General features: G+C 43.2%; 1 protein-coding gene across 2 annotated transcripts; it reads left to right on the top strand.

Moving 5' to 3' along the window:
- Positions 1-9,372: 9,372 nt before the first annotated feature.
- Positions 9,373-18,964, top strand: LOC130284718 (tubulin alpha-1A chain-like). 2 transcript variants are annotated; one of them, XM_056535388.1, is made up of 5 exons: positions 9,373-9,391; positions 11,169-11,253; positions 17,210-17,432; positions 17,556-17,704; positions 17,976-18,964. In XM_056535388.1, exons 2-5 carry the CDS (start codon positions 11,251-11,253, stop codon positions 18,957-18,959), a joined length of 1,359 nt encoding a protein of 452 aa, XP_056391363.1. In that variant the 5' UTR covers positions 9,373-9,391; positions 11,169-11,250; the 3' UTR covers positions 18,960-18,964. The 2 variants fall into 2 exon arrangements, with proteins under 2 accessions (XP_056391363.1, XP_056391362.1); XM_056535387.1 differs by lacking the exon at positions 9,373-9,391 and having other exon boundaries at positions 11,090-11,253.
- Positions 18,965-21,671: the final 2,707 nt, after the last annotated feature.

The following is a 21,671-nucleotide window of genomic DNA, read 5'->3' as shown; positions in this document are numbered from 1 at the left end:
CGGAAAACCCACAAAAACAAAGAGCGTGTGAACACACCCTCAACAAACATGCATACAAGCAGTATTTTTTCTGGCATTTTTTTTTATCACCTAGAAAAGTCTATGGGAAGTGAAATGCCTCAATTTGTGGGGAAAAAATAAAAAACATACCCAGAGAATAAAAACCCATGTGGGTACGATGGCCGCAGTGTTTTTTTTTTTACAGTGTTTTTTTTTTAGCCGTCAGATCCAACAACATTTTTTTTTATATATGACTCAGTACCTAATCCTGACCATGTACATCTAATGTTTATTTGTCTAGCACCTTTATTTATTTATTTTATTACACTTTTAATTTACCTCACTAGTCTGAATTCCTCTCAAAGGGAGGGGGCGTGGCCTCACTGTGCAGGTCTCCGCCCCCTCCCTCAGTATGCTGTCTGCTCACATCTCCCCTAGCATTAGCAAAACTACAACTCCCAGCTTGTCCTCACTGACAGTAGCGGGACACAAGATGACAGTGGGAGGAGCCCTGCACTCACAGCTGTCAATCAAGGAAGTGTGTCCATGACATAGGAGATGACGCCTGGACACAGCAGGACTAGTATGTGTCCAAGCAGGCAGGGGGGTAGTTTTTTAACTGTTTTTTTTTTTTCAATTTTCTAATGAAAGCAATTGCAAAACCTATTGGATTTTTTTTTTTTTCAAAAACGCCACAAATGCCACGCAGCATTTTTTATGTTGGAAAAAAAAAAAAAAAAAAGAGTCAATAGGGATTTATGAAACACCAAACCCACTTGGTATTTTTTCCTTTTTTTTCCACTCATCTTTGGCGTTATTCTGTGGTTTTAGGCTCAGTGACAGTTTTCCAAAATCGCAGCATGTTGAGACAATGCCGTTTATTTGGACAAAAATCTTAGAAGCACAGGGGGGAATGGCATAAAAAAAAAAAAAAAAGGCCAAAACTATGACCCACTTGAAAAAAATTAAATTAAAAAAAATAACGCCACAAAAACTAAAAACTGCATATTTTTATTGAACAATAACAGGGAGTTTTTTTTTGTGTGTGAAGGTGTGTTTTTTTTATTTTAGGAAAATATATATGGAAATACAACCTAAGGGTATGTTCACACATACCCATATTTAATGCACAGGATTTTCTGCTGCCAATTTCAATGTAAATTGAATGACTGAACACAACTTCTAATCGGCAGTTACAAATCCTGTGCATAAAATCTGCGCAGGAATGTGGTATAACAACTTGGCTCCTTTCGCTTTATTGGAACTTAGCTGCAATACCGCACACAATCCTGGATAATCTCTCTAAAAACTGATTAAAAATGGATGCAAAAAAGCGCAAGGTGATGTAAAATTCCCATTGATTCTCCAACCCTTTTACATTGTCCTACAATAGTACAGTGGGGCAAAAAAGTATTTAGTCAGCCACCAATTGTGCAAGTTCTCCCACTTAAAAAGATGAGAGAGGCTGTAATTTTCATCATAGGTTATACCTCAACTATGAGAGACATAATGAGAAAAAAAAAATCCATAAAATCACATTGTCTGATTTAAAGAATTTATCTGCAAATTATGGTAGAAAATAAGTATTTGGTCACCTACAAAGAAGCAAGATTTCTGGCTCTCACAGACCTGTAACTTCTTCTTTAAGAGTCTCCTCTGTCCTCCACTCGTTACCTGTATTAATGGCTCCTGTTTGAACTTGTTATCAGTATAAAAGACACCTGTCCACAACCTCAAACAGTCACACTCCAAACTCCACTATGGCCAAGACCAAAGAGCTGTCGAAGGACACCAGAAACAAAATTGTAGACCTGCACCTGGCTGGGAATACTGAATCTGCAATAGGCAAGCAGCTTGGTGTGAAGAAATCAACTGTGGGAGCAATTATTAGAAAATGGAAGACATACAAGACCACTGATAATCTCCCTCGATCTGGGGCTCCACGCAAGATCTCACCCCGTGGTGTCAAAATGATCGCAAGAACGGTAAGCAAAAATACCAGAACCACACGGGGGACCTAGTGAATGACCTGCAGAGAGCTGGGACCAAAGTAACAAAGGATACCATCAGTAACACACTATGCCGCCAGGGACTCAAATCATGCAGTGCCAGATGTGTCCCCCTGCTTAAGCCAGTACATGTCCGGACCCGTCTGAAGTTTGCTAGAGAGCATTTGGATGATCCAGAAGAGGATTGGGAGAATGTCATATGGTCAGATGAAACCAAAGTAGAAGTTTTTGGTAAAAACTCAACTCGTCGTGTTTGGAGGAGAAAAAATGCTGAGTTGCAGCCAAAGAACACCATACCTACTGTGAAGAATGGGGTGGAAACATCATGCTTTAGGGCTGTTTTTCTGCTAAGGGACCAGGACGACTGATCCGTGTAAAGGAAAGAATAAATAGGACCATGTATCATAAGATCTCGAGTGAAAACCTCCTTCCATTAGCAAGGGTATTGAAGATGAAATGTGGCTGTGTCTTTCAGCATGACAATGATCCCAAACACCCTGCCTGGGCAATGAAGGAGTTGCTTTGTAAGAAGCATTTCAGGGTCCTGGAGTGGCCTATCCTGTCTCCAGATCTCAACCCCATAGAAAACCTTTGGAGGGAGTTGAAAGTCCGTGTTGCCCAGCGACAGCCCCAAAACATCACTGCTCTAGAGGAGATCTGCATGGAGGAATGGGCCAAAATACCAGCAACAGTGTGTGAAAACCTTGTGAAGACTTACAGAAAACGTTTGACCTCTGTCATTGCCAACAAAGGGGAAATAACAAAGTATTGAGATGAACTTTTGTTATTGACCAAATACTTATTTTCCACCATAATTTGCAAATAAATTCTTTAAAAATCAGACAATGTGATTTTATGGATTTTTTTCCTCATTCTGTCTCTCATAGTTGAGGTTATAACCTATGATGACAATTACAGCCTCTCATCTTTATAAGTGGGAGAACTTGTACAATTGGTGGCTGACTAAATACTTTTTTTGTCCCACTGTATATCTGACCTCTTAGATATGATGAAGAAGCTTCAGGATGGCAGCGTCATTGCTTCTCTTTCCGTTTCTGATCTGTAATGCAAACAAGTGTCAGAATATCAGATTTTCTAGATTACCGAATGTTGGATTAAAGGAAACACATTGTACATACCGTATTTTTCGTCATATATGACGCTCTGGCATATAAGACGAAAATCTAGAAAATAAAGATTCTGAACCAAATACAATGTAACAGTGGCGTTGCTAGGGTTGGTGTCACCCGGTGCGGTAGAAAATGGTGTCACCCCCATACCTCCCCCCTCCCCCCAGTAAGTTTTTAGCCTATTGTGACAGACACCACTGTTGTAGCGCATTGTGAGAAATTCCAGTATAATAATCAGATATACCAGTTGCCACAGAATGGGAAAGTGTTAAAGAAGTTTTCACCATTTAAATATACAGCTCCCAGAATTACTTAAAGGGGTACTCCACTGGAAAACATTTACTTTTATATCAACTGGTGCCAGAAAGTTAAACAGATTTTTAAATTACTTCTATTTAAAATCTTAATACTTACAGTACTTATAAGCTGGTGTATGCTCCACAGGAAGTTGTGTAGTTCTTTCCAGTCTGACCACAGTGCTATTTGCTGACACCTCTGTCCATGTCAGGAACTGTCCAGAGCAGGATAGGTTTGCTATGGGGATTTGCTCCTACTATGGACAGTTCTTGACATGGACAGAGGTGTCAGCACAGAGCACTGTGGTCAGACAGAAAAGAAATTAAAAAAGAAAATAACTTCCTGTGAATCGCTTATACAGCAGCTAATAAGTACTGGAAGGATTAAGATTTTTAAATAGAAGTAATTTATAAATCTGTTTAACTTTGTAGCACCAGTTGATTAAAAAAAAATGTTTTCCAGTAGAGTACCCCTTTATGCAGTGGTGAGGTTATGCTGGGAGTTGTGGTTTCACTGACCATAACTGTAGAACTGACAAGTGACTACAGCTCTGATAGGACATAGAGAGGAGAATGTACAATGATATCAGTGACGTCTTCTCTATAGTCTTCCCTTATCTAATTCAGATGGTACATACCGCCAGGTCCAGCTAAAACTTCTGTCTGTAGAATGTGACGCCCAGACGTCTCCTCACTATGTCAGCGCATTCTCATCCTCTATATGAAAACAATTATTATTATAAACCTGCCAGACACTGTATCCTCTAAATATAATACTACTATACACTATTCTCTTTGATTATAAACCTTCCATACACCGTACCCACTGAATATAATACTACCACACACTGTACATTCTGAATATAATACCAACACATACTGTACACTCTGAATATAAATCTGCCACATACTATACCCCTGAATATAATACTATCACATACTGTACCCTCTGAATATAAATCTGCCACATACTGTACCCCTGAATATAATACTATCACATACTGTACCCCTGAATATAATACTATCACATACTGTACCCTCTGAATATAATACCAACACATACTATACACTCTGAATATATTACTACCACCCACTGCGCCCTCTGAATATAATACTTAGAGATGAGCAAACTACAGTAAATTCAACTCGTCACAAACTTCTCGGCTCGGCAGTTGATGACTTTTCCTGCATAAATTAGTTCAGCTTTCAGGTGCTCCCGTGGGCTGGAAAAGGTGGATACAGTCCTAGGAGAATCTTTCCTATGAATGTATCCACCTTTTCCAGCCCACCGGAGCACCTGAAGGCTGAACTAATTTACGCAGGATAAGTCATCAACTGCTGAGCCGACAAGTTCGTTACGAATCAAATTTACTGTAAGTTCGCTCATCTCTAATAATACTACCCAAACTGCGCCCTCTGAATATAATACTACCACCCACTGTGCCCTCTGAATATAACACTACCACAAACTGCGCCCTCTGAATATAACGTTGCCATACAGTGCACCCTCTGAATATAATACCACAACCGCAGTAACACCCCTCAACATCCGTTAGCTGATGCTATTACCACGGGAGGGGGGTATTGGTGGTGTTGCTAGTGGATGATCGGGGTGCTACTACTGGGGGGGGTGTTGCTGAAGGATGATGAGGGTGCTACTGGCCATCCCCCCTGGCAGTATCACCCCCATCATCCATCGGCAGGATCATCCTCCTGGCAGGAGCACCGCCATCATCCACCATCAGGATCTGCTGATGGAGGTGCTGCTGGGGGGGGGGGGGGGTAGTTGCTGGCGGATGATGAGGGTGCTACTGCCAGGGGGGGGAGCATTAGGTAGGCAGCAGTTCCCCCACATTAGGTAGGTAGCAGTTTCCCCACATTAGGCAGCATAGATTCCCCACATTTGGTACCAGTTTCCCCACATTAGGTAGGTACCAGTTACCCCACATTAGGTAGCAATTTCCCCATATTAGGTAGCACAGATTCCCCACATTAGGTAGCAGTTTCCTCACATTCGGTAGCACAGATTCCCCACATTAGCTAGCATAGACTCCCCACATTAGGTATCATAGACTCCGCACATTAGGTAGTATATACTCCGCACATTAGGTAGCATATACTCCGCACATTAGGTAGTATATACTCCGCACATTAGGTAGCATAGACTCCCCACATTAGGCCGCAGGTTCCCTTGCAGGTTCCCCACAATGCGTCAAAGTCTCCCCCCACACACACACACACACATGCACACACACACAAAAAAAACCACATACAACACAGAGAGACACACACACAAACACACACAGTCAGAGAGACACACACTCACAGACAGACACACAGAGTCACACACACACAGAGTCACACACACACAGAGTCACACACAGAGTCACACACACACACACAGAGTCACACAAACACACAGTCACACACAGAGTCACACAAATACACAGAGTCACACACACACACTCAGAGAGTCACACAAACACACACAGTCACACACAGACACACACACACACACAGTCACACACACAAACATAGATAGAGACAGACACACACACTCACCCATCCAGCGCAGCGATCCTTCTCACCGGGCGCAATGCGAGTGACGTAACTGACGTCCCCCTGCGCGGCCATGCGGTGTGACGTAAGGCCGGCGCAGACGTGGGAGCGGAGGCCGGGCACAGTACTGGTGAAGGTGAGGGGGGGGCGTGATGACGGACGGGCGCACTGAAAGGGGGGGGGGTTGCTAACGGACGGGCGCACCGCACACACAGCACAGGGGGTGTGTGCTGACGGATGGGAGGCCGGTCGGGCACATAGGGGGGTGTCAGTGTAGCTGGGGAGGGGGTGTGGGTGCTGCGGAGCGTCTTGGTGTCACCCCATTAGGTTGGTGTCACCCGGTGCGGGCCGCACCCCCCGCACCCGGGTCGCAACGCCACTGCAATGTAAAGTATAGGACAGTGATCTTCAACCTGCGGACCATCAGATGTTGCAAAACTACAACTCCCAGCATGCCTGGACAGCCGTTGGCTGTCCGGGCATGCTGGGAGTTGTAGTTTTGCAACATCTGGAGGTCTGCAGGTTAAAGACCACCGGTATAGGAGGTAATACTCACGTGTCCCCGCCGCTGCCCTGAATGTCGCCCTCCATCGTTGTCGCCGTGTCCCCATCGCTCCGGAACGTCTCTGCTGCCCGGTATCCTCGCTCTCCGTCGCCGCCATCACGTCGCTACACACGCCGCTACGCACGCCGCTCCTATTGGATGACGGGACGGCATGCGCGACGACGTGATGAACTAGAAGGAGAGCTCCGACGATGCACGGGATCCCGGCTAGGAGCAGACACCGAGGAGGCAGGTAAGGTCCCTCCCGGTGTCCTCTAAGCTGTTCGGGACGCCGCGATTTCACCGCGGCGGTCCCGAACAGCGCGACTGAGCAGCGGGGTTAGTGTCACTTTCGCTTCAGACGCGGCGGTCAGCTTTGATCGCCGCGTCTGAAGGGTTAATACAGGGCATCACCGCGATCGGTGATGTCCTGTATTAGCCGCGGGTCCCGGCCGTTGATGGCCGCAGGGACCGCCGGTTTTAATGTGTATTTGCCGTATAAGACGCACCAACTTTTCCCCCCCAAGAAAAAGTGCGTCTTATACGGTGAAAAATACGGTACTTCCCGTGTCTCCGCTTTATTCTAATGATTGGGGGATTGTTATACCTGTTTGTCCAGTCTGTTGCAGAACTATGGTTACGACCTGACAAACACCTCTCAGCCCTGTGATAATAGAGCTGGAGTCACTTACAGCAAAATGGGCATGCTGGGAGTTGTAGTTTTTCAACAGCTGAAGGCACACTGGTTGGGAAACACTGGACTAAGGTAATCACTCAATTTTGTTGCAATTTCAATTGTTCCCTATGGGTGAAAAAAAATTACCATTTCTGAATATGCCTGACATGCTGGGAGTTGTAGTGTTGTGTCAGCGGGGTGCAATGCAGGGTAGCTGTTATAACCCAAGAGGCAGATGTTATTAACCCCTTCTTGTCGTGACACCAGGGTGGGGTTTAGCCTTAACAACCCGAAGGTAATACCGCTGTATCCTGGGCTAGGCACGGGGGCAATGAATACACCAACGCCAAGTTACGGACAATGGTAGCTTTATTGAGGGTGGACAGATGACACAGTCTATGCAGAACAGCCAATATCCCAAGGAGGTGACCTTGCAGGCTTGCTGGGACTTGCAGTATGTAGAGACACTTTAGTGCAGGCCACGGTGACTATATAGAAGACTTGACTTGACTGACTTGACAATTGACATGAAGATGACTTTGAGCTTACCTTAACCCCTTAAGGACTCAGGAGTTTTCAGTTTTTGCACTTTAGTTTTTTCCTCCTTACCTTTTAAAAATCATAACCCTTTCAATTTTCCACCTAAAAATCCATATTATGGCTTATTTTTTGCGTCGCCAATTCTACTTTGCAGTGACATTAGTCATTTTACCTAAAAATGCACGTCGAAAGGGAAAAAGAAATCATTGTGCGACAAAATCGAAGAAAAAATGCCATTTTGTAACTTTTGGGGGCTTCCGTTTCTACGCAGTGCATATTTCGGTAAAAATTACACCTTATCATTATTCTGTAGGTCCATACGGTTAAAATGATCCCCTACTTATATAGTTTTGATTTTGTCGCACTTCTGGAAAAAGTCATAACTACATGCAGGAAAATGTATACGTTTAAAAATGTCATCTTCTGACCCCTATAACTTTTTTATTTTTCCACGTACGGGGCGGTATGAGGACACATTTTTTGCACCGTGATCTGAAGTTTTTATCGGTATGATTTGATCTGACTTTTTGATCACTTTTTATTCATTTTTTAATGGTATAAAAATTATTTCACCGCGGCGGTCCCGAACAGCCCGACTGAGCAGCCGGGTCACTTTCACTTTCGCTTTAGAAGCGGCGGTCAGCTTTGACCGCCGCTTCTAAAGGGTTAATACCGCACATCGCCGCGATCGGCGATGTGTGGTATTAGCCGCGGGTCCCGGCCGTTGATGAGCGCCGGGACCGACGCAATATGATGCGGGATCGCGGCGCGATCCCGCTTCATATCGCAGGAGCCGGCGCAGGACGTAAATATACGTCCTGTGTCGTTAAGGGGTTAAAGGGGTACTCCTGCGCTAAGACATCTTATCCTCTATCCTGATAAGATGTCTGATCGTGGGGGTCCCGTCGCTGGGGACACCCTTGATCTTGCACGCAACACCCCGTTACAATCAGTTCCCGGAGCACGTTCTCTCCGGGCCTGATTACTGGCGATCAGGGGCGTGGCAGCTGTTACGCCCCTCCCATAGGCTTGCATTGAGGGGGCGGAGCGTGATGTTACACGGGGGCGGGGCCGTGACGTCACAATGCTTCGGCCCCCGTGATCAGTCCCCGGAGCAAACGTGATTCGGGGACTGATTGTAAAGGGGTGCTGTGTGCAAGATCATGGGGGTCCCCAGCGGCGGGACCCCCGTGATCATGCATCTTATCCCCGATCCATTGGATAGGGGATAAGATGTCTTAGTGCCGGAGTACCCCTTTAAGGCTGCAGACTTTAGGCTTGAGGCCTCCAATGCTCCGGACACTCTCAGACGTCTGCACTGGACCTCAGCAGGAATAGCAATGAGCTAAGAGAGAGATTGCAGCCCCTCCACTGGTTTTATATGGGGGCTGTGCAAGGAGCCCATAGGTCACTTGGGAGGTCACCTGGTCACTAGTGCCTCCTGGGTAACAATCACATGGTAACAGCTATTAAAGAAACAGTACATTTCATTATACAACTTATGTACATAGGGGAGAACACATAATGGGGGCCCTGGGGACATGGAGAGACTCTGCCTGACAGGGCTGGAGAAGTAGGGGACACACCATACTGTACTGGGCCACCACAGTAGCTTTGCAATAGCTGGAGAGTAACAGGTCAATGATCACTGGTCTACAGTAACTATGAAGTGTCTGTGCCTCACTCCTTGTCTCTGTACAATTATGTTACAGAGGTCTCTGTGGACTCCATAGTATGCCATTGGCTATGTGGGCATGCTGAGAGTTGTAGTTTTGCAACAGATGGAGATCAACAGGTTGGAGGATGACCTACAGTAACCATGAAGTATCTGTACCATTATGCTGCGGTGTACCAAAATTACAATTCCCGGCATGTTCAAACAGCTGTCCGGGCATGCTGGGAGTTATAGTTTTGCATCAGCTGGGGAGCCACAGAACGGGGAACACTGGAAAGAGGCAGAAAGTTGACCGGTTGCCCATAGCAACCAGATCCCTTTTTTCATTTTACAGAGACCTATTTTAAAAATGAAAGAAGCGATCTGATCAACTTTTCCTCTGGACAGGTTTTGATGAATCTCCCCCAATGAGAACTTAAGAATTGACATATAAGGCAATAAAATAAAAGTTGACTGTTCCTTTAAATTACCCCTGCAATGATAATAACTATCGTATTTTTCGCCGTATAAGACGCACTTTTTCTTCCCCAAAACAGGGGGGTAAAATTTGGTGCGTCTTATACGGCGAATACACACACCTATCGCGGTGGACACACACCCATCAAAGGCCGGGACCCGCGGCTAATACAGGACATCACTGATCGCGGTGATGCCCTGTATTAACCATTCAGACGCGGCGATCAAAGCTGACCACCGCGTCTGAAGCGAAAGTGACACTAACCCGGCTGCTCAGTCGGGCTGTTCGGGACCGCCGCGGTGAAATCGCGGCATCCCGAGCAGCTTACAAGACACCGTGAGGGACCTTACCTCCCTCCTCGGTGTCTGCTCCCCTGCATGGCCGGCGCTCTCCTTCGTCGTCACCACGTCGTTGCGCACGTCATGGCGGTGACGGAGAGCGTGGATCCCGGGGAAGAAGACGTCCGGAGCGTCGGGGACACCATGGGGATGCGGCGACAGCGGCGGGGACACGTGAGTATTATCTCCTACACCAGTGGTCTTCAACCTGCGGACCTCCAGATGTTGCAAAACTACAACTCCCAGCATACCCGGACAGCCAACGGCTGTCCGGGCATGCTGGGAGTTGTAGTTTTGCAACATCCGGAGGTCCACAGGTTGAAGATCACTGTTGGGTTCAGAATCTTTTTTTTTCTAGATTTTGCATCTTTAAAATTGGGTGCATCTTATATGCCGGTGCGTCCTATAGGGCGAAAAATACGGTATATACCTGTATACTTAATACGTAGTGGCCCGATATACTATTGTGAGCCTGACCTGCGATTGTCGGATTGTGCGACAAAATGTGAAAATTTTGCTCAGAGCTTTCTTGACCACTGAATCCCCATAGGAAATAGAATCACACAAGTCTGAGACAACATTCACACTAATAAAAACCCAACACTCTTAGTAACTCAGGGCCAATATTTACACTACTTTAGCTGTTTCCCTCTTTCAGCTCTTGGTGTTATTTCCTCAGTTTCGTCTCTTTTCCCTCCGTATTCGCCCTCTTCCCTCTCAGGGTTCCCTCTCCTCCTCCCTCCATCCTGTGTTGTGGCTCCCGACTCCCTGCGTCACATTGTGCGGTATTGTACTTGGTAACAGTTGTGTTGTGGTGCAGACGCTCCCGGGCTGTATTGTGTTATACAGAGGGCAGGGCTCTGAGGGGGGTCACCTGCCCCAGGCTCCTCTCTCCTCCCTCCTGTTACTATGGACTCTCCTAACACTAACTCCTATATATACAGAGGACAAGAGCAGAGAGAGAACACAACTCCTCCACATCCGAAGACATAACCCATCGGAGCCGGGAGACCTACATCCAACACCATGGTGAGCGCCCAATCTCATCTATCTGATCTCATCTGTACAATCTCGTATATCTGATCTCATCTGCAATCTCATCTATCTGATATCTACAATCTCATATATCTGATCTCATCTACAATCTCATCTATCTGATCTCATCTGTACAATCTCATCTATCTGATCTCATCTGTACAAGCTTATCTCTCTGATCTCATCTACAATCTCATCTATCTGATCTCATCTGTACAATCTCGTATGTCTGATCTCATCTGTACAATCTCATATATCTGATCTTATCTGTACAAGCTTATCTCTCTGATCTCATCTACAATCTCATCTATCTGATATCATCTACAATCTCATCTATCTGATCTCATCTGTACAATCTCGTATATCTGATCTCATCTGTACAATCTCATATATCTGATCTCATCTGTACAAGCTTATCTCTCTGATCTCATCTACAATCTCATCTATCTGATCTCATCTGTACAATCTCATCTATCTGATCTCATCTACAATCTCATCTATCTGATCTCATCTACAATCTCATCTATCTGATCTCACCTGTACAATCTCATATATCTGATCTCACCTGTACAATCTCATCTATCTGATCTCATCTGTACAATCTCATCAAGCTGATCTCATCTACAATCGCATACTGTCTGATCTCATCTGTATAATCTTAAATATCCAATCTCATCTACAATCTCATCTATCTGATCTCATCTGTACAATCTCATCTATCTGATCTCATCTGTACAATCTCATCTATCTGATCTCATCTACAATCTCATCTATCTGATCTCATCTACAATCTCATCTATCTGATCTCATCTACAGTGTCATCTATCTGCTCTCATCTACAATCTCATATATCTGATCTCATCTGTATAATCTCATGTATCCAATCTCATCTACAATCTCATATATCTGATCTCATCTACAGTCTCATCTATCTGATCTCATCTGTGCAATCTCATATATCCGATCTCATGTACAGTCTCATCTATCTGATCTCATCTGTACAATCTCATCTATCTGATCTCATCTACAATCTTATCTATCTGATCTCATCTACAATCCCATCTATTTGATCTCAAGTATACATGTTATATGTCGGACTGTAAAATCTAATGTATCATATGTGTTAAACAAGTCTCATCTATCAAATAATATCTTCCAATTTCATCTATCTGATCTAATCACTATAAACAATCACTTGTATCTGATGTCTTCTATACAGTCTCAACTATCTAATCTCATCTGTATTATCTCATCTGTAGAAATGTATCTGATATAACCTATGCAATCTCACCTGTCCAATCTCTCTCTATACAATCTGATGGGTTAGATCTTCTTTGTATAATATACAGTTTATATGTATCATATTACTGCCTGACTGCTCTTATTTATTCTCATGTTGTTGTCTTCTTCTATGTGATATTATACACTACTTTTCTATTATGTATGTGAATGTGCTAGTCTGTATGTCAGTCCTATCTATATAGTATGTGACTATAGAAGTCTATACTGCCCTATGTATATAGTATGTGACTATAGAAGTCTATACTGCCCTATGTATATAGTATGTGACTATAGAAGTCTATACTGCACTATGTATATAGTATGTGACTATAGAAGTCTATACTGCCCTGTCTATATAGTATGTGACTATAGAAGTCTATACTGCCCTATCTATGTAGTATGTGACTATAGAAGTCTATACTGCCCTATCTATGTAGTATGTGACTATAGAAGTCTATACTGCCCTATCTATATAGTATGTGACTATAGAAGTCTATACTGCCCTGTCTATGTAGTATGTGACTATAGAAGTCTATACTGCCCTATGTATATAGTATGTGACTATAGAAGTCTATACTGCCCTGTCTATGTAGTATGTGACTATAGAAGTCTATACTGCCCTATGTATATAGTATGTGACTATAGAAGTCTATACTGCCCTGTCTATATAGTATGTGACTATAGAAGTCTATACTGCCCTGTCTATATAGTATGTGACTATAGAAGTCTATACTGCCCTATGTATATAGTATGTGACTATAGAAGTCTATACTTCCCTATGTATATAGTATGTGACTATAGAAGTCTATACTGCCCTATCTATATAGTATGTGACTATAGAAGTCTATACTGCCCTGTCTATATAGTATGTGACTATAGAAGTCTATACTGCCCTGTCTATATAGTATGTGACTATAGAAGTCTATACTACCCTATGTATATAGTATGTGACTATAGAAGTCTATACTGCCCTATGTATATAGTATGTGACTATAGAAGTTTATACTGCCCTATGTATATAGTATGTGACTATAGAAGTCTATACTGCCCTGTCTATATAGTATGTGACTATAGAAGTCTATACTGCCCTACCTATGTAGTATGTGACTATAGAAGTCTATACTGCCCTATCTATATAGTATGTGACTATAGAAGTCTATACTGCCCTGTCTATATAGTATGTGACTATAGAAGTCTATACTGCCCTATCTATATAGTATGTGACTATAGAAGTCTATACTGCCCTATCTATGTAGTATGTGACTATAGAAGTCTATACTGCCCTGTCTATATAGTATGTGACTATAGAAGTCTAAACTGCCCTATGTAAATAGTATGTGACTATAGAAGTCTATACTGCCCTATGTATATAATGTGTGACTATATAAGTCTATATTGCCCTGTCTATATAGTATGTGACTATAGAAGTCTATACTGCCCTGTCTATATAGTATGTGACTATAGAAGTCTATACTGCCCTATGTATATAGTATGTGACTATAGAAGTCTATACTGCCCTATGTATATAGTATGTGACTATAGAAGTCTATACTGCCCTATGTATATAGTATGTGACTATAGAAGTCTATACTGCCCTGTCTATATAGTATGTGACTATAGAAGTCTATACTGCCCTATCTATGTAGTATGTGACTATAGAAGTCTATACTGCCCTATCTATGTAGTATGTGACTATAGAAGTCTATACTGCCCTATCTATATAGTATGTGACTATAGAAGTCTATACTGCCCTGTCTATGTAGTATGTGACTATAGAAGTCTATACTGCCCTATGTATATAGTATGTGACTATAGAAGTCTATACTGCCCTGTCTATGTAGTATGTGACTATAGAAGTCTATACTGCCCTATGTATATAGTATGTGACTATAGAAGTCTATACTGCCCTGTCTATATAGTATGTGACTATAGAAGTCTATACTGCCCTGTCTATATAGTATGTGACTATAGAAGTCTATACTGCCCTATGTATATAGTATGTGACTATAGAAGTCTATACTTCCCTATGTATATAGTATGTGACTATAGAAGTCTATACTGCCCTGTCTATATAGTATGTGACTATAGAAGTCTATACTACCCTATGTATATAGTATGTGACTATAGAAGTCTATACTGCCCTATGTATATAGTATGTGACTATAGAAGTTTATACTGCCCTATGTATATAGTATGTGACTATAGAAGTCTATACTGCCCTGTCTATATAGTATGTGACTATAGAAGTCTATACTGCCCTACCTATGTAGTATGTGACTATAGAAGTCTATACTGCCCTATCTATATAGTATGTGACTATAGAAGTCTATACTGCCCTGTCTATATAGTATGTGACTATAGAAGTCTATACTGCCCTATCTATATAGTATGTGACTATAGAAGTCTATACTGCCCTATCTATGTAGTATGTGACTATAGAAGTCTATACTGCCCTGTCTATATAGTATGTGACTATAGAAGTCTATACTGCCCTATCTATATAGTATGTGACTATAGAAGTCTATACTGCCCTATCTATGTAGTATGTGACTATAGAAGTCTATACTGCCCTGTCTATATAGTATGTGACTATAGAAGTCTAAACTGCCCTATGTAAATAGTATGTGACTATAGAAGTCTATACTGCCCTATGTATATAATGTGTGACTATATAAGTCTATATTGCCCTGTCTATATAGTATGTGACTATAGAAGTCTATACTGCCCTGTCTATATAATATGTGACTATAGAAGTCTATACTGCCCTATGTATATAGTATGTGACTATAGAAGTCTATACTGCCCTGTCTATATAGTATGTGACTATAGAAGTCTATACTGCCCTACCTATATAGTATGTGACTATAGAAGTCTATACTGCCCTATCTATATAGTATGTGACTATAGAAGTCTATACTGCCCTATGTATATAGTATGTGACTATAGAAGTCTATACTGCCCTATCTATGTAGTATGTGGCTATAGAAGTCTATACTGCCCTATCTATGTAGTATGTGACTATAGAAGTCTATACTGCCCTATCTATATAGTATGTGACTATAGAAGTCTATACTGCCCTGTCTATGTAGTATGTGACTATAGAAGTCTATACTGCCCTATGTATATAGTATGTGACTATAGAAGTCTATACTGCCCTGTCTATGTAGTATGTGACTATAGAAGTCTATACTGCCCTATGTATATAGTATGTGACTATAGAAGTCTATACTGCCCTGTCTATATAGTATGTGACTATAGAAGTCTATACTGCCCTGTCTATATAGTATGTGACTATAGAAGTCTATACTGCCCTATGTATATAGTATGTGACTATAGAAGTCTATACTGCCCTATGTATATAGTATGTGACTATAGAAGTCTATACTGCCCTATGTATATAGTATGTGACTATAGAAGTCTATACTGCCCTATGTATATAGTATGTGACTATAGAAGTCTATATTGCCCTATCTATATAGTATGTGACTATAGAAGTCTATACTGCCCTATCTATATAGTATGTGACTATAGAAGTCTATACTGCCCTATCTATGTAGTATGTGACTATAGAAGTCTATACTGCCCTGTCTATATAGTATGTGACTATAGAAGTCTATACTGCCCTATCTATATAGTATGTGACTATAGAAGTCTATACTGCCCTATCTATGTAGTATGTGACTATAGAAGTCTATACTGCCCTGTCTATATAGTATGTGACTATAGAAGTCTATACTGCCCTATCTATATAGTATGTGACTATAGAAGTCTATACTGCCCTATCTATGTAGTATGTGACTATAGAAGTCTATACTGCCCTGTCTATATAGTATGTGACTATAGAAGTCTATACTGCCCTATGTATATTGTATGTGACTATAGAAGTGTATACTGCCCTATGTATATAATATGTGACTATATAAGTCTATACTGCCCTATCTATATAGTATGTGACTATAGAAGTCTATACTGCCCTGTCTATATAGTATGTGACTATAGAAGTCTATACTGCCCTATCTATATAGTATGTGACTATAGAAGTCTATACTGCCCTATCTATATAGTATGTGACTATAGAAGTCTATACTGCCCTATGTATATAGTATGTGACTATAGAAGTCTATACTGCCCTATGTATATAGTATGTGACTATAGAAGTCTATACTGCCCTATGTATATAGTATGTGACTATAGAAGTCTATACTGCCCTATGTATGCATTTTGTGACTGTCATTCTATTCTGTCCTATATATACAGTGTATGTATGAATGTATGAATTTTATAACATAATTTTGCTTTAAATACACTTGGAAATGCAGATGCAGCAGACTCCCATTACTGTTAATGATGTTCACTGCATACTGGTCTTTACACAGTGATTTACCATGGTATATTGGCTATACTGTCCTAACCATAAGTTGTGGGACTATGTCAGTCTATAATATGCTTTCTATACTGTCCTATCTATATAAGGTAAAACTGGAGTCTATACTGTCCACTCTAAAATGTGGGTAACTGTGTCAGTTTATACTATCCTACAGTGTGACTATCTCATTCTTTACGGTCCTACCCTGTGTTGGTGTTTACTGAGCACTCACACTTCTAATTTATAATAAGAAAACATTCTCATGGCTCCTCATCCTAATCCTATCCACCTTCCCCCATACAGAGGGAGTGCATCTCAGTCCACGTTGGCCAGGCTGGAGTCCAGATCGGCAATGCCTGCTGGGAGTTGTACTGCTTGGAGCATGGTATCCAGCCAGACGGGCAGATGCCCAGTGATAAGACCATCGGTGGAGGAGACGATTCCTTCAACACCTTCTTCAGTGAGACGGGGGCTGGTAAACATGTCCCCCGCGCTGTGTTTGTGGACCTGGAGCCCACTGTGATAGGTGAGTACATCAGCTCTGACTATGGCTGTTGGGTAGAAGAGACGTGGGTGAAGTTCTGGAGAGATGATTGGGACAGACAGTTCTGGATCTCACATAGAAACCTCTATTATTTCTGTCCTACAGATGAGGTGAGGACTGGAACCTACAGACAACTGTTCCACCCGGAGCAGCTCATCACCGGCAAGGAAGACGCCGCCAATAACTACGCCCGAGGCCATTACACCATTGGCAAGGAGATCATTGACCTGGTGCTGGACAGGATCCGTAAGCTGGTGAGTTCATTGAGATATTCATGTATTCAGAAATGGTTAAACCTTCACAAAAATGTGACAGCATTTATGGTAGAATTTAGAAGATGGTCTTGAAGGACAACCAACCAGGGTGTAGTTTTTATCCTCAACTGGCCTTCCAGATATGGCTGCTCTATGTTATTAGCAACATCATTAGTGAAAACTTTACACAACATCTCCAGATTCCAATCTGATGTTTTTCTTCATTACGTAACATATGAAATATAACTTTCTTTTGTGTCTCTTCCATTAGGCCGATCAGTGCACAGGTCTCCAGGGCTTCCTCATCTTCCACAGTTTCGGTGGTGGCACTGGATCAGGCTTCACCTCCCTCTTGATGGAACGTCTCTCTGTTGACTATGGCAAGAAGTCCAAGCTCGAGTTCTCCATCTACCCTGCCCCCCAGATCTCTACTGCTGTGGTTGAACCATATAACGCTATCCTCACCACCCACACCACACTGGAGCACTCAGACTGCGCCTTCATGGTGGACAATGAAGCCATCTACGACATCTGCCGCAGAAACCTGGACATTGAGCGCCCAACATACACTAACCTGAACCGTCTGATCGGTCAGATCGTGTCCTCCATCACAGCCTCTCTCAGGTTTGATGGTGCTCTGAATGTGGACTTGACAGAGTTCCAGACCAATCTGGTGCCCTACCCCCGTATCCACTTCCCCCTGGCCACCTATGCTCCCGTCATCTCTGCAGAGAAAGCTTACCATGAGCAGCTCTCTGTGTCTGAGATCACCAATGCTTGCTTCGAGCCGGCCAACCAGATGGTGAAATGTGACCCCAGACACGGCAAATACATGGCTTGCTGTCTGCTGTACCGCGGTGATGTTGTCCCCAAGGATGTTAATGCTGCTATTGCCACCATCAAGACCAAGCGCACCATCCAGTTTGTGGACTGGTGCCCAACAGGGTTCAAAGTTGGTATCAATTACCAACCACCAACTGTGGTTCCCGGTGGAGACCTGGCCAAGGTGCAGCGCGCTGTGTGCATGTTGAGTAACACCACCGCCATTGCCGAGGCCTGGGCTCGCCTGGACCACAAGTTTGACCTGATGTATGCCAAGCGTGCCTTTGTGCACTGGTATGTGGGTGAGGGTATGGAGGAAGGAGAGTTCTCTGAGGCCCGAGAGGACATGGCCGCCCTGGAGAAGGATTATGAAGAGGTCGGCACCGACAGCGTGGAAGGAGAGGGAGAAGGAGAGGAGGGGGAAGAGTATTAAATGGCTCCATTACATAGCAGATAAAATGTTCAGCACCTTACAAATAAATATTTTTATTACGAGGCTTGCTTTTATTGCAAACATACAAAGTACGTGAATTTTACACTATAATATCTCGGCACATGCACAATCCTCAGTTACACTAGAAATATTATTCTGATGTCATGAGGGCTGTTCAAAAAGTCTCCACACACATATCTATCTATTTATCTATCAATCATATACAGGTAAATTGCAGATGTAATATCTCTGTAAAGGGAATTTGTTGTTGGATTCTCAAGTTTCATAATGGAAAAATAAAATAGATAAGGTTCCACATTGACCCCATTCTCTTTAGAGCAGAGAGCGGTTTATCTAGTGTGCTGCCCTCTTGGGGCTCATTTTATATGAAATTAAAGGGGTATTCCAGGAAATAACTTTTTTTTTTTATATCAACTGGCTCCAGGAAGTTAAACAGATATGTATATTACGTCTATTAAAAAATCTTAATCCTTTCAATAATTATCAGCTGCTGAAGGTGAGTTGTTGTTTTCTGTCTGGCAACAGTGCTCTCTGCTGACATCTCTGCTTGTCTCGGCAACTGCACAGAGTAGAATAGGTTTTCCCGAGACACGTGTCATCAGAGAGCACTTAGACAGAAAAGAATAACTCAACTTCAGAAGCTCATAAGTACTGAAAGGATTAAGATTTTTTAATAGAAGTAATTTACAAATCTGTTTAACTTTCTGGAGCCAGCTGATATATATATATATATATAAAAAAAGTTTTTTCCTGGATAACCCCTTTAAGATATTGGGTTACCCATAATAAATTGCAGACCTCCATGAGGCAAGACTACAACTACAACTCCTAGCATACCCAGACAGACAACTAGAAACATGAGCTGAATGTGTTCTACCCCTAGTGCCTCTATGTGAGTCCAGAATATGACACCGAGCTGTTATGTCCTCCTCACACAAGAGTCATACTGTGTAAAATAAGCCCTGGTCACATACATAATGACTAAAGACTAAACCTTTTTTTTCTCCAGACAGACCCCTTTTCTTTTGAGGGGGTTTAATCTGCAACAGTTTTCCCCCATATTTTTTGTATGGGACACTTATATCTGTTGATCATACCCTCCTGTAAACGTCTCTTCTCACGACTAAACAAATTATGGTAGCGGGGTGTGATGAGGGCAGATGTTGTTACCTTAGGGGCAGATGGCATTAACCCCTTGTATTTGTGTCGCCAGGGCGTGGTTTAGCCTAAAACCACCCGAAGGTATACCGCTGGATCCTGGGCTAGGCACGGGGGCAATAAAGACTCAGACGCAAAGTTATGGACAACGGTAGCTTTACTGAGGGTAGACAGATGGTAAAGTCTATACAGTGCAGCCAGGGCCCAAGGAGGTGACCAGTGACGCAGAGACCTTAAGGGCTTGCTGGGACTTGTAGTAGGACTGGAAAATTGAATGCAGACCACGCTGACTTGACAGATGACAGGGACTGACTGGACTTGACTCATAAAGCTGTGACTTTATCTTACTTGACTTGATGGCGGCTGCAGGACTGGACTTTGAGGTCTCCAACACTCTGGACACACACACTAGACAAGACTGCACTGGACCTCAGCAGAAGAGAGAGAAGATCCACCCAGGGCTTATATGGGGGAGACTAGCAGGGAGCCCATAGGTCACTCTTGGGGTCACATGGTCACTGGTACCTCCTGGGTAACAATCACATGACATAACTCTTAAAGATACAAGACATTTTATAATACAATACACTGCAGAACATATGTACAGGGGGGAAACAGGTACAAGGGGCCCTGGGGACACTGAAGGAGGCTGCCTGACAGGACAGCAAGGGTACGGGGCAACATCTCCTGTACTGGGCCACCACAACATTTGTAGTGCAATATAACTTATCCCCTATCCTTCAGATAGGGGTTAAGTTATAGATCATGGGGGGGTCCGAGCGCTGGGGCCCCCCGCGATCTCCTGGATGGGGACGCAGCAGTCTACTGGAAGTGCAGTGTCGTCCCCAGCAAAAAGCCGCGGCAGACATACCCCCTCCATATATCTCTATGGGGTACATGGAGGGGGCATGTCGGCCGCCATGTCATGCGGGGACAGAACACCCCCTTTTCAGCAGACTGCCGCGGCCCCGTCCAGGAGATTGTGGGGGGCTCCACCACCTTGATCTAAAACTTATCCCCTATCCGTAGGATATATAATGCACTACAAATGTGCTTTAACCTGTTAAGGACCCAGGGCGTACCTGTACGTCCTGAGTCCGCTCCCGATCTATAACACAGGGCCACGGCGGGTCGGGCCCGGCCTCTAACAAAGGTCGAAGAAATAAAGACAAAAAAGACAACCGGGAGGCAGCGCCTCGTGTATTACCCTTGGCAGGTGAGGGAACCAAAAAGTATGCTGAATGTACACCCAGGACTTAAGTCAGGGTGGCCGCTCACCTTAAAGTAGAAGAATTGCGCATATCACCCCTTGATTGGGGTACCAGATAGAGTTGGATGAGCTGCCGAGCCTGATGGTCACAGGAGCGTGTCAACGCCCTGTAGAAACTGGAATACTTGTGAGAAAAAAGACCAATGGATCCAGGCGCTGCTCTATCCATGTATACACAGGATGCAGGTAAGTGTTCTTAATCAAGCAATTTTATTGAACACAAAACAACAAAAGGATCATGACGCGTTTCGGGGTAAATTCCC

This window comes from Hyla sarda, chromosome 8 (genome assembly GCF_029499605.1).
Source record: "Hyla sarda isolate aHylSar1 chromosome 8, aHylSar1.hap1, whole genome shotgun sequence".
NCBI classification, from domain to species: domain Eukaryota; kingdom Metazoa; phylum Chordata; class Amphibia; order Anura; family Hylidae; genus Hyla; species Hyla sarda.
This window is presented reverse-complemented; position numbering and strand designations above follow the sequence as displayed.